Genomic DNA, 14,676 nt, shown 5'->3' with positions numbered 1-14,676 from the left:
ATCTGGAATTGCTGCTTTGTGTGAGGTGACGATAGATGGATATTAAGAAGATGGAAAATGCCTTCATGGGGGTATACACTGCAGTGATGAATAATTTTTGACACTAGATCTCATTAAGGAGTGATACCACTGCTCCACTGTATTCCATGTTCTTGTGCATATATCCCTTAAGATTTGCCTTGTGTAGTTTGGGAGACTGGGCAGGTTCTAAGATATGGAGTAAGTTAGTGCTAGAGTCAGTAGATCACGTAGGCGGATATAAGATTTAAACTTCTTACATGTACTTTTGGAGACTTTGGTAGCCTGTAAGCTCAGATAGAGGTCTTATTCACATAACCATAGTTATAGAGACTCATGGTAGCATGTATTCATTTTCAGAGGTGGGTGGCTGCTTGCATACTTGTAACAGTGTAATGTGCCGTTTGCGTCCACAGATAGAACATTGTGGCCACATACATGTGCTTTTAGAGGCTTAGATACACACTGCTGCAGGGCTACTTTTATGGATAGAGGTTTGTTATGACTTGAATGCATTGTGTGCTGGATTTTCTGCTTGTAAGGATAGATGATTCCTTGTCTGCACTTTTGCAGGTTTAGGCTAATGTATAAAGATGGGTAGAGGCGTGTGGCTGCTTATACGTTGTGTTAAATGGTATTAGCTCTTGGATTGATACACGTGCCTGCTTTTTATGTACAGCTGGAGTCTTGAGGTTCTCACCTGTAGGTTTGTGAGCTTTTGGTCGATCACTTGATTTGTCTGAGGCTCAGGGTAGCTCCCTTGCTCTGGTCTTCTCTTTTGCATCATTTCACACTGACTGCTGTGCTTTCGCAATTTAATGAGCAACAAAAATCACATTAATGATACCCAAATTGTTCTTTATAGTGACACTGTTGTAGTGGACTCTGTAAGCTATTATGTGCTTGAGATTTATCTTCATGACCTAATCCTGCTTTCTATTCTTTTAAAGGTCGGATTTTGGTGTCTTTTAAACCTGTGTCTCTGTCTTTGGGCTCCTTTCTTGCTCTTTCAAAAAGTGGATCTCGGGGTCTCTAATGCCCTCCTGAAGGCTGGGTTCTTGTTGCTCTCTTGTTGTGCTGGGCTCAAGTTTCTATCTTGTACTGTTGAGGCCGAATTGAGGGCACTGTGCTTCTGTCTTGTGCTGCTGAGGATTAGTCCTTTGCGGCTCTTTATCACTCTTGTATCTTGACTCGGGTGACTGCCCTGTATTTATTTGTCAGTGCTAGATTTCTCTCAACACTTGTGAAGTCCATTCTTCTTTCTTACTTTGTTCAAGAGTTGGCTTGGCTGGTTCTCGCTTGCAATATAGGTTCAGGCTGCTTTCCAGAACCGTTACGGATATGTTTCTGTTTTTAAGTTTATTTGTAGCTAGCCTGCTCTTTTGTTGCTTTCTCGCATTGTTGTCACTGGCTCCTCTCTTGCACTGAGTTAGAGACCACTTTCTTACACTTTTCTGGTTGAATACTTTTCACTTGAATTTCTGTGTTGGCTATTGCTGTCTAATGCTTGAGATGGAGACCGCTCATTTGCGCTGGCGGCTTGGAGACCGCCTATTTGCGCTGGCGGCTTGGAGACCGCCCATTTGCGCTGGTGGCTTGGAGACCGCCCATTTGCGCTGGCGGCTTGGAGACCGCCCATTTGCGCTGGCGGCTTGGAGACCGCCCATTTGCGCTGGCGGCTTGGAGACCGCCCATTTGCGCTGGCGGCTTGGAGACCGCCCATTTGCGCTGGCGGCCTGGAGACCGCCCATTTGCGCTGGCGGCCTGGAGACCGCCCATTTGCGCTGGCGGCTTGGAGACCGCCCATTTGCGCTGACAGGTTTGAAGCCACTCTCTTGTGCTGGCGGGTTGAAGACCACCCTCTTTCCCCTACAGTTTGGAGAGTTCTAGTTCATGTTGATTGATTCTTGAGGTAACTCCCTTGCCCATTTGTGAAAGTTGACTAGGGATACTGTTACACAGGTTTGCAGTACTGCCCCGGCTCCCAACCTCTAGGGCAACCAACTGGATATGTTGTGTCCCCGCCCCACACATTTCATGTAATACACTGTCAGCACAGAGGTGTCCTCTGCCAAGAAGAAATCAGTATTAAATAATAATTTGGTTGAGTTAAGCAGTCCCTAGGGCGGCACAGTAACCCTCCTGGAATTACGTTAGCTAACAGCTTTGTTAAACTCTGGACTATTGAGTGCTGGCGTTAGATGCCTTATTCCATTAAGGTCCGCTGCTCGCTCCTGATGGGTGGGGCAAGACCAGTGCATTGTTTATCCAAGAGCACAATTGAGATTTCCAGGTTCAAAGCCAGCCCAAGAATCAGAATATACACCTAAAAATGTCATTACTGGGACTGGGTGTACTAGTCATGTAACTGTGACTTTTCAGTCTGACTGAACATGCGCGTGCTCTCCCAGCATAATTGTTCAATGTAAACGTTCTTTGGAAAGCAGAATAGAGTGCACCCAATTGTTAGCTAGTTATTTCGTCACTGAGACTTAAGTTGATAACATTATGGTAATTTGAGAGCTAGCAGGGCTGTTTGATAGGTGAGCTTTTAAGATGTGTGCAACATGAGTGAGACTAGTAGTGTTTAACAAGTGTGATTGCATCAGTATCTCCAAGCTAAGTGGTGATTGGAGAGGAACCATCTGAACTCTGCAGGAGAAATACAAACTCAGATCACAATTCTGTGGGTACGTGCAATTGTGACTTGCTCTTGAAACATGCCCAACAGAAGTCTGTGTACTTTCTGAATTTAACCCTCTAGAAACCAGATCATTGGACAGCTGGGTAGAGGGGGAATTCCAAGGCTATATCAGACACTTAACTCATACGCCCCTAGTGTGCATCGCTAATAATGAAGTGGAAGGGAGATCTAAGCACCTTGAGGAACACGAACAGAGAGATGCTGTAATGGCTCTTTGAGAACTAGTAATGTCAGCTAGACATCGCTTAATTTAACTTAACTATCTCGATAGTACGTACTAGGCTCCTGAATTAATCTGAAAGAGGGACAAAAGTCACTTCCCATCTTGCACTAGATGCCACCCAGTGACTCGAGACTTGTTTCATATGTTATGGCCGTTCCTATTGATCCAGGGGTGCAGGCAACACGTCATCTGGATACTACATTTGGGCTTGCGGTAACCACTCAATCCCTTATCGAAGCTGTTGCTCCTAGGAGTGATGGAAGAGCTTAGTGTTACAAGGCAAGAGTGGACAATGGCAGGAATGAGAATCCATTTTGCTTACAAACCTTGCCAAATATTGCAAAGCACATCAGCTCCTCTGAGAGAAGAATGGCTAAGGGTATGGACAGATGCTTTCAACTTGATGAGCCAAGTTAATTGTGACAGGTGTTGCCCACGCGAAACACTATGGGAGTATAGTGGGTTTATTTCCATATTCCCACTATGTAATGGACTGAGAAATAACTGGAGAATTGAACCGAGAGCTGGGGTGGCGAGGATGGAAGAGTGATTTTTTTTTTTCCCATCTCTTTAGGTTTCTTAAGTAAACAGCAATGTGTTGCGGTGTCATGTTCTTACCTTATGTCGTAAAAAATCAATAAAAGAGTTCATAAAAAGTTGAACGTGACATATTTCATAGGCCTACTGTGACACTTGGGCCTGTGAGATGGAGATCTTGGCTGGTCAGGCGTGCTATTAGTGGAGCATCTGTGACGTATTGTGTTGGATACTCGAGAAATAGCTCTACATGACCAATACAATGTGCCTCATAGTTAAGCTAGCGAAAGTGTGAGTTTGTGAACTCTGAATAATGTGAGGGAAGCTACTGCTAAGGTCTTAGTACATGATCAGTGTAACCTGAGTTACAGCCAGGGCATCTAGAATTATGCGGAAGGAGAAGCCCAAATTATGCAGCAGGGTTGATTAAATTATGCAGCTAGAAAAATCAAATGATATGACCTAATGTACACATTTTCTGATAGTATTATTTTATAAATGTCATATTTACATATATTAACACACTCAGAACAGGTTGCACCTACCTCATTAGTACCTGTGTAACACCTAAATATAGCAATGAGCAACAGAAAGGTGACCAGTCAACCCTTGTGAAAGTTATTCCACTGTGCAGCAAAATGTGTAGTTGCAGTTTTAGTAACTTTTTAATCATTTGGGTTAGAAAGATTTTTTTTTGTTGATAAAATCTGTGGATTATGCAGCAGAAGGTGTATTGTGGCAAATGCGTAAAATCCATTATTATGTATAACAAAAACACAGCAACTGCCCAATCCCATAGCTCCAGTGACCCTGGCTATAGTCTTTCAGCCATAGCAGTTTGGTCGGGTGCTGGTCACCGGCACTTTCTTTTGTTGACCAGAAAGAACCTATTTTTCACCCCCAAACTTTCAGCCACGTCAAGAGAATGAATGCTGGAGAAGGTGGAAAGGAAGAGAAAAATGATAAACTGTGACAAAGGGAGAAAGTGGGGTTATTACCTGCAAGAATGAGATAGGGTAGGATGGTGGAAGAAAGAGGCACGAGGAGAAAACAAGAGAGAGCACCCTTGCTATTAGGCAAACCCATATTCCGAAGCTCTTAGAAAAATACTTTGGGCCATGCACTTAGTGGGTTTTTTTTGTATTCAAAATAGTGTGTCGTCTTTTTTTAATTATGTGAAAAATAAACGAATATATGTGTAATAATGTAATACATAGATGTCTGCTTGCAGTATCACAGATACTAATTGCACAACCAGTAGTATTGTTGAAGATTTTAACTTGCACGCCATGTGTTACTCATGGAAAGCCTGCTCTCTCTCTGTTGTGAGTTTTCTCTTCCACAGGCTTCATACAGTTTATCCTATCTACACATGTTCCCAGGAGCTGACTGCTTTTCGCTCTTGCTTCCAGCTCTGATAGGTTTCTTTTGCTGGCGGGAGGAAGCCTGCGGATCAGCGACCTCACGGAAGATGATGCTGGGACCTACACCTGCATAGCGGAGAACGCGAACGAGACGATTGAGGCCCAAGCGGACCTGACCATACAAGGTATGCAACATCTGTCATTGTCTCGAGCCCCGTGGCTTCCTCTTCTCTTAAGAGGGGGGTTCCTTCATGTCGCTCCAGTCTCAGCGCCGAGGGCTTTCAACGCATCGTCCCAAGTAATTGCATCTGAGCGGGATTCGCGCTGGAAGAGGCGTTGACTGGCTGGAGTGGCTCGAATTTGTTAATCAGATCTTTTCTTTTAGCCGTGCGTTCGGCCAGTGACCCTTTGATCCTCTTATTCCTCCTTTCTCTCGTACAGGATTACACCGAGAAAGTCGGCGTGGTGCGGAGGCAGCCGCCGCCCACTGCCCCTTTCTCTGTTCACTGCCTGCGGCCCGGGAGCTGTCCATGCTGTGCGTGGAGATTATGTAGTTCTGCCTCTGCGCTAACTAGTAGCAGTGATGAACGCGTGATCTCTAGTAACCAGAAGCTAGTCGGCGTCTAAGGCGCAGAACAGTTAAATATCCGGACCTTGACTTCATAGGACACACTCGTGAAAGCATTGTGCACGCCACATTCGTGTGCTCTAACACCACTCTTCCATGTAGATGGGCATGCCAACGATTGAACAGTCTGGAGTGTTTCTCGACAACCAACATGTGGGTGTAGCGATTGGACAGAGGTGGGTTTTTAGCGCTCACATGGTGCTTCGGAACGCCAGCGATGGGGGTGCGAGGTTGGTTTCTGGTTCTGCTTTGCCTGTGTTTGCGTGTGCGTGCTCGCGTTTACGTATGTTTGTTTACGTATGTTTGTGCGCGCGTGTGTCTGCACATATTCCTAAAATTGAAGAGTCCTCTTTGTTTTTCACTCTGCATAGGAAGGCCGGCATTGCACAGTTGGGTCATGAGTAAATTAACAATTATTTGAGAAAGTGTTGAAATAGTGGCCTCACCAACGTCTCCTCAAGGTTATGATACTAGTGCTCAGTAGCAGTGAGCCACCTCAAGACATGCGTTAATAGCTGAAAAGTTCTGAAAGTGTAAGTTTGAGTGTGAATAGTCCGGTAGAATATTTCAGAGCTTGGGGGGCGAGAACCTAAATGACTGCCTTCTGGTACTGGCCCTCTTTACCTGCAAGCTCTTCAATAGACTTGCTGTTATTGAACAAAGAGAGCTGCATCTGGGAGCAGATATGAGCCAAATAAGATTTGAATATAGATGGTGGAGGGGACATCCTGGAAACCTCGTGCAGGGAGCAGATTCTTTCATCAGCACAGCAGTAGGAATCCACTCAAGGTTTCTTCAGTAGTTTGGCGAGGGATGCAACGTTTATGTTGACAGAGGGTGGGACTAAGCGCTAAGCCTTGGAGTACTCCATATGGGACATCAAAAAAACTTGATTGAAAGGTGAGTGGCTTAAGTGCAGTTTTCTAGGAAAGAAACAAACCAAGCAAGTGCTAAATCCCTGACACTTTCTTCCCTTAGAGATTGGCGGATAGTATCAAAGCGTGCCAAACAATCTAAAAAGACCAGGGATACGATCTCCCTTAGTTCAAAAGCAAACCAGTGTCACGAAGAGCCGCTGTTGGCACATGTTCGGTACTCTGGCAAGGGCGGAAGTCTGCATGAGTTGGATTCAGGGTGACTAGGTGGTTAACTTTGGATTTGTTAATTTTAGACAAAATGGGTGGGAGGGATGGAAGACAATGGGAAGGTAGTTAGATGGAATGTCATGGTCAGTATTAGCCGGTTTAAAGAGATGTTGAACAATAAAAGGGTGAATGAGGAGAATTTAAATACAAGAAGAGCAAAGATCTCCTTAAATTCTGTACTGCAAGTAGAGGCCGTAGTTGGCGGTGGCTGGATGACACTGAAGGTCATTGTGAATTTGAAGGTTATACTGATTTGAAATCAGAAGAGAGGGCAGGGCATGTCAGTGTAGATACCAGAAAGCATGCTTTACAAATAGCTTTAACCCCACCACCCTGGATCTCCACGCGGTCCACCTATTACAGCAGTATTCGCCAATGTCGTAAGACCAACCCTTTCTGTTTGATCTATATGCGATTTAGGTACTCTGCTCAGGACTACAACATACAGGCAGGAAGCAGGAGGAAGATTTTCCCTTGTCAAAATGAATGAAATAGGATCCCTGGCATGGCTACCTAATCTGCCATCACCGTTATGGTTGCAGTCCCCACTATTCTCTTCTACCCGATTACACTGTAGCGAAGTGCAACAATCATGAAAAGTAGAGGGGTTGATACCTGCATCCGAGGAGCTGTCAACCTGCCATAAAGTGGAAGCTATACCCCCTGTTGGGGGTTTTCAAGAACCTTGTTCTGCCACCACTGCCACTAGCAGCAACAGCGCGTTAGCCAACCTGCGGTTCGGGAGCGCTGTGTTGCTTATAAGCCTGGCGCCTCCTGGCACGAGATGACAAACGGGCAGAGTCCCGCCTCTAGCAGCAACAGCGCGTCAGCCAACTCCCGGTGTGGGAGCCCTGAGTTGCTAATAAGCCTGGTATGAGATGACAACAGGAGTCCTCCTGCAGGGCAATCTGGTCAATAGAGCCCTGCCACTAGCAGCAGTAGCTCGTCAGCCAACCCACGTGCAGGAGCGCTGTGTTGCTTACAAGCCTGGTGCCTCCTGGCGCAAGATGACAACAGGCGGAGTCCCCCAGGGCAGTCTGGTTAACAGAGTCCCTCCACTAGCTTCGGCATGCATTTGTAGGAGTCTGTAAATCAGCACCAGGAGTTTGATGTTTGTAATAGGGTTTGAAGTGATTTCTTGTAGTTAGACTGCAGATTGAATATTGGGATTGAGATAACCCAGGTGTAGCAGTAGAATTTTAGTCTTGCTAGGTATTTCTTTACAGGATAAAAGTGTCATCCAGTTTCTGGGTTGGTGAGGAATGTTTTCAGTTGTGCATGGGCTTCATATATAGGAAGGCGATTGAGGGTGATAACCTTAATCAAGGTACTCCACACATCTAGTGGATTTCCTAATCTGTTTGAATTCAGACCTACTTTTAAAGAAGAGGAACTAGTTCAGAAAAGACCTTGTGAAATCAGAACACTCCTGTTTCCAAGGTCCATGCATAAGTAGTTAATCTATTCCAGATTTTCCATTTTGTAATCTAGGATGAATAGTCATGTTCATTTCATAACCGCATTTGGACTAAAAGTTGAGCAATGCAAAGACAAAAATCATGATGTACATGAACTACTCATGCAATGACCTGGGAAACGTGAGAGCTCTGCAAGCCTCATGCATGTGGAAAGTATATGGAGCAGGGTTTTATAATGAAATGTTCTGTTCAACTGCTGCCTATATGTACCTCTTACTATGTGACATTATTCAGTGCTGTGTTGACGGTTTGCCTAAATAGGTAGTCCTCTTCCACCATGCTCATTCACCCCATGTAACACTGATGATAGTTGGATTGTTAGATTGTTCAGTTAGCAGTCTGTTTTACTAGGCTGTTGAGTTTTCTTGTTTCATTATTTCTTTTTACCTTTACCAGGAGTTCTACAGGATAAAGACCTTTTCACTGTTTTTGCTGATCCTCCTACAGTATTATAACCATGTTACTGCGACATTTGTTTTCTCTAGATTTCGCCATACCCCTAAGTTTACTTGTTTTTTCAAATTTTCTACCCCACCCCTTAATTAAGTCTCATTGGCTGCTAGAACTGTTCCTACTGTGTGTACTTTCCAGGACCCCTCATATCAATTGTTCCTAAGCACTCTATTCCTTTTTTCAGGTCATCCATCTAACATGTTCCGTCCACAGGCCACTTGAGATTCCACCCATGTTATCTCCATAGCTATTGCCCAGTCTGTGCTCTAATTCCTTAGGGTCTTTTTAATGTGCCGAGTTTGGCACATCATCGTAGTCCTCTAGAGTATGTTTATTAATCGTCCCTGATTACTACCACCCACATTTGGACTCCTAGAGCACTGTAAAAATATTTTTTTCTTAAGGTAGAAACCCCCTTTGAAAAAGCACTGGCAAAGCCATTTAGTCGGTCTGGCCTTGACAAAGTTGCCTTGATATTTTTTTATGTATAAATGGCCAGCATAAAAAAATAAAGATGAACACAACCCCTAAAGTACATTTCTTTCATTCAGCTGTGCATGAGATGAAGCAAAATGCAGTTCCTCACAGTGCAAGACTGTTAGTTATAAAGTGACCCACTAATGTGTGCTGTGATGGCAGGAAACAAAACGTAAATGACACCTCATTAGATGAGAGGATGAACGACCAAAAGTCCAAATATGTATTTTATTTTTGTTATAAACGTAATGAAAAGCCTGATGCCAGACCTAAAAATGAAGTCTAATTTTGGAAACCTATCCACAGCCGATTTTCAAAATGCGTTTATTTAAAAAAACAAAAAAAAAACAGTCAAGCCATAATACAGTAGGTCACTACTAATGAAGTAGTGTCTAGAAAAAAAACATAATTCACAAACTTTTTTTTTTTTTTTTTAAAGAAAAAGTGAAAGGAAATGGGGACAGCACTGGTAGGTAGGTTGCAGCCACTAAAGCTGAAAAACTGTATATGCTCCTTCAGGAAAGCACTTCCCCCAGTTTTCAGTTGTGCTCCACCTGAGGCAGGTAAGTCAGTTGTTTTTTTTTGGTTCCTCTTGCAGTGATCCTGGACCACTGAGCTTGGTGTATCCAAAGTTCTTTTCACTGAAACACTTTTTATAATATTCTTTGAGCATCTTGGGTGTTTTTATTTTGTTTTATACCTTTCGCAGGCAAGAAAAAACTGCTTCTTTCGTCAGAATGCCACCACTATTTTGAACAGCCTTTGTGTAAATAAAAATTACAAAAAAAAAATGTTTTTGATCCGCATAGTCTCTGCATTGTGTACCTTCCTTGCTCTCATTACCCTGGAAGGTACAAGCACTGTCTGACCTTTTTAAGGAGGACTCTAGAAAACAGAGAAAAAAACATCTGACTCCATTGGCAAAAATAAAGGTGATGCCTGGACTCCACTCCTGAAAGGAAAGAAAGCTGCCTCTGCTTATCCTATAAACTCAGAGGATATTGTGATAAGACCCTTTTTCGGATTTTCCTCCTTGAAAAATCACAGCATTTTCCTTTGATGTCGAGGTCCTTTACTGTGGCAGCATGTTCACTGTCAATGGTTGTGTTATTGTCAAGGCACCAAGAAAGTCCAGAAAGTCAACATTGCTCGAGGTCAAAACAGACCTACCTGCTAAAACATCATATTGGTTCTGGCCACTCACCACTTCAGAATTAGTTTAAGTCCAGAGGCTCACTGGTTATGTCAGATTCTAAATATTCGTGGCCTTTTTCACTTTCCAGGGTTGTCACTCCTTCGGTTCTTAAATTCACCTAGGAGTTTTCATCATTCCTAGAGAGCAGGTTTTCAGCTAGACTCATTCGTTATTTCTGCATTCAAGAAATGATATGCCAATGTTCTTTCTTCTACACTACCATCTAACAAGAAGCGTAAGATACTTGAAGCTACAGGGATGAATGTCTGCACCTTGCCCTCTTTCTCAATGAAACCTGCGAGCAGTTCAGCCCTATAGAGTGACATTGACCTTTTCTTATTTGACTCCTATAACTATTTGCTGATGTCCTACCCAGAGACAGATGGGCTGACTCCCAGGAGATCAACGCATTATTCTTTTGAGTCAGATCATCATTGCTGCAGGACATACTGAAGACTTGGTCACACATAGTTCCTGTCACAGCGTAACTTTGAGATGTTGCCCTTGGTTCCATCTAACCTCCTTGAAACCTGAGACTCAACATCATGTTCGCAAACACCTTTTATCAGGAAACAGTGGCAATCACACAGATGAAGAGATACCCCTTATGAAGCTATAGGTGGAAACCCTGTAGGAGATACATCACTTTCAGCCGAGCTTTCAAGCCTTTCACTGCCCATAATATCCTTTTCAGAGTAAAGGTGTCCAACTAGAGCAAGAGGAACTCAGCCGCCTGTGGTGTCTTCATGAAAACCTTTTGGCTGGATTAAAGCAGTGACTTGTCTCTTTCCCTGCTTCCATTGGCATCTGTGGTTGAATTAAGTATATGCTATCACATTATAGAGTAGCAGAGACAGATGATTACTGAAAATTGAGAAAAATGGCCGTTTGCTCAGGTTGGAATCTCCACTTGTGATCCCTCCAAAGAAGTTATCCAGATATCGTTTAAACAGGTTAAATCAATAAATAAGCACCTTACTGGAGAAGGATAAAATGGAAAAGTAATTTCGTCTTGTTCATTTCTGGTTCAAAAGAAGGGGCTTAAGCAAGAAATTAAGACCCCATTGTAGGATGTGGTACAGTTTTCTAGTTCAAACTGACTTTGAACTTGAAGACAGCAAATAGATGGATGAAGACCGAAAGTTCAGGGTTTTGGCATTGCATTAAATTTACCTTCAGCAGACACACCAACACCATTAGGATAAAACCAAGGAGTGCTTATTGTCACTAAATCCTATAACCTCAGAAGTTGTATATTGAGTTACCTTCAAAATAAATGTAGCTGTTCAGTGGGCTTGCATATGGGAATGCTGTGGTGTATCTTAAGGCCAGCATTCAAAGATGAGACATTAGTTGTTCCAATCTTTGATTAAACACTTTGGACCTCTTCTTCTGAATCGGAGCCCTGTCAGATGGCCTTCTACTAAGAAAGCAAGCATAATGTCGCCTTATTTGATGATTGTGTTTCCAAGAATCATAGACATACTAACATCCCTGTAAGCAAGGTCGTTGCACTAATTCTATCCAAGGAATCAAACCTTTAAAAGGAAGAGCTGTACGAGGCACTGGCAAGTGTTAGAGTAGCAGATTTCATAATGTCAGGCTGAACAGTCTTGGATATACAGGTACTGCATTTACATTATAATATGAACTATGTTGTGCAGATAAATGTAAAAAAAAAAGACCTAGACCGAAAAGCAGAGCCTTTCTGATACTAAATTAACTAGATATTTATATGGCGAAATAAAGGAATCTACACTTGAGGGGGTACTTGTAATATTAATCATTCCGTGAGATTTGAATTCCCTCTATGAAGATACTTTTTATTTTCCGGCAGTAATGCAGTGGGGGGTCTGAATACAATAATCATTTCTCGATCTGTCCTTCCTGGAAAGAAAGTTGTTTCATTACAGCTATTTGAAGTATTGAATTCAGGGGAACACACGGTGGGCTCTTCAGCAAGGTTTTCCCTTTATAGTTGTACATCTCAAAGTAGATTTGATTAATTCTTTATTCATCTGGGTACAGACCCCACAGTAAGAGTGACCATAATCATGTGATATCACCGAGCTCCTGTAAACAGACTCTGCCACACTGCATCCAGTTTGTCTGCAGGAGAAAATACCAAATAACGGTTTCCTTGATCCATGGGGAGCAGCATTAATAAATGGGACTCTGATGCTATGATCTTGAGATATCCCAGAGTAATTCATAACTTTAGTGCCCATTTGGAAACCTTGCAAGAAATCAGGAAGCCCCTTTCCTTTCTAGTGAATATTGTGTTCCGTGGATCAAATCTGAGTGACAACTTATATGGATGGGTTCACGCCTCCCAAGTTAGGGCGGTTTGACACAGCAGTTTACTAAGGGCAGACTAAACTATTGAAAATAGTCAGATGCACTGTGGAGCATAGATTAGAGATGTAGTCTTCCTGTGGGAAAAAATACAAAGTAATCATATCCGCGAACAGAGGAGCCTGTCTTGGGTAAACCTTCAGGGGGCTATAGCACAAAATGATTGGTGTTAATAATAGCGGTTCCTCAGAGGAAGCCCAAACCCCACACTTGATGAATTTGACCATAGCAGCACATCATTGTTTCTGAAAGGGAATACCTGTCTATCCCTTTAGCTCAATTTAATTGAGGTGAGACAAGAAATCAATTATTAGTCAAAAATGGAAAACAAAAAGCAGGCAGCAATTTATTTCCAGTAGACTTTCTTTTGCTTTCAATGACATTATCCGTGCCACCTGCTTGACTGTTCTAATTAACAATTCTCTGGGATTATTTAATGGCTCCTGTTGATACAGTGCTTAATTTTTCACAACATTTTATTAAGGTTTTCGGTATGGTATACAGTCACACATTAGTAATAGTATTTTGCATGATATACTGCTGCAGTAGTGAAATTAACGTTACCCTCTACAAAATAGTGGTTTACATAAAGGAGTACCTTCAGAAAAGTCAGAATGGGCAGTCCACAATCAGGAGTATAGTTTCATAGTGCCAGAATCGTACAAGCAAACTGCATGGGTGAGTATCTTAGAGTACAACAGGTGTAAATGTGGGTTGAGGGGGACAAAAAGAAACAATTAGCAAGAAACCAGATTAAGAATACAAGTAGCCACACTGCCACTGAGGAGTCATATCATTCTGGGATAACGAAACTGTGGCGTGTCCCTTGTTGGAGGATTCCCCGGCTGAGGTGGAAACCATCCGTCCATCCTCCGCTATGAGCGGGCATTCCATCAGTGTCACATCCCGTGCAGTGGCGACCCTCCCATTGGGGGCGTGAGAGCTGTGCCCCATTATTTAAAATCACCTTCATTCAACTTTTTTGATTTACATAGTGTACGGGGCCAGGCCATTATACTGTGCGAGGAGAGGCATGGCCATGACATCATCACTTGGGGCAGCGAGGGAGGCTGGTTCTGCTGTATTATTGAAGTGCTCATGCCAATCTGACCAAAGCCTTTTTATCTGCCAGCCTGACGTGCATACTTTACACCTCTGAGGTTGGCTGAATGGAAGCCTGGTGCAGTGCAAGATCCTGACCTTGCCGATCACGAGGCTTCCCATATGCTCTTTACTGTAGTAAACTCAGTGCTTAATTTGTGCTTGTTGTTTCCGGTGCTGAGCACCGGCACTTATTTTTGAGGGCTGGCGCTCAGTCTTCTGCCTCAAGCATTTGCTAAGAGCAAAAAACACATATGGGAAAGACGTAGGAAGAGAAAAACGAAAAAGCGTCACAAAGGTAGAAAGGTGAAAGCTGCTAGAGTGAGCTGAAGGGGCAGGGAGTGGCTTTAAATGGATTGCAGAGGCCCGAGATGGCCTCAGAATTACGCAGCCTCAGTATTAGGTGCTCGCACATTTAAATGCAGCAGCCGCTTGTGTAAGAGGAGAGATTTGGGCACCAGCACGTTTTTATTTACAAATTAAGCACTGAGTAAACTGCATCGAGAACAGCTCTGATAAGCTCAGTGGTGCGCAGCGAATCCAGGCACAGTGGCACTCAACTGCGCAGGAGCTGTCCTACCTGCACATACGAACTTGCACACAGTGACGAGGGGCGCCAGGCTGTACCTGTGTGACGCAGTCTGCACTCAGCCCTCGAGCAGGTACGCAGGCCTTTACTCTCACTGCGTATAACTAGTTCTTCAAAGTCACAGTGAGTTAACTTTGTTTTGAAATAAGTGTCTTATATAATTTTTTATATGAAGGATCTGTCTACGGATATTTTCTTTGATAGGATCTGACACTATTTAAAATGTCATGCGGCTGTGATTGAAAAGCCTACTTGCAAACGCTGTCAAAGGTGGTGTGTATTTAATTTATTCAAATAAGAAATGTTTCACTACATTAGTAATGAAAGAAGCATACCGTCACTGTTGGTTGATGTCAATTGCTGATAGCATGTGGTACATTTTGTTTCAGGTAATTCTTTCATTTGCTTC

General features: G+C 43.2%; 1 protein-coding gene across 12 annotated transcripts in view; it reads left to right on the top strand.

The window, feature by feature from the left end:
• NEO1 (neogenin 1) overlaps positions 1-14,676 on the top strand; it is a 514,543-nt gene that overhangs the window by 268,671 nt on the left and 231,196 nt on the right. For all 12 annotated transcript variants that reach the window (XM_069222245.1, XM_069222241.1, XM_069222240.1 and 9 more), the window contains exon 5: positions 4,895-5,031. In XM_069222245.1, coding sequence (XP_069078346.1) covers positions 4,895-5,031 — 137 coding nt within the window. The remainder of the gene's footprint in view (positions 1-4,894; positions 5,032-14,676) is intronic.

This window comes from Pleurodeles waltl, chromosome 3_1 (assembly GCF_031143425.1).
Source record: "Pleurodeles waltl isolate 20211129_DDA chromosome 3_1, aPleWal1.hap1.20221129, whole genome shotgun sequence".
Taxonomy (NCBI): Eukaryota; Metazoa; Chordata; class Amphibia; order Caudata; family Salamandridae; genus Pleurodeles; species Pleurodeles waltl.
This window is presented reverse-complemented; position numbering and strand designations above follow the sequence as displayed.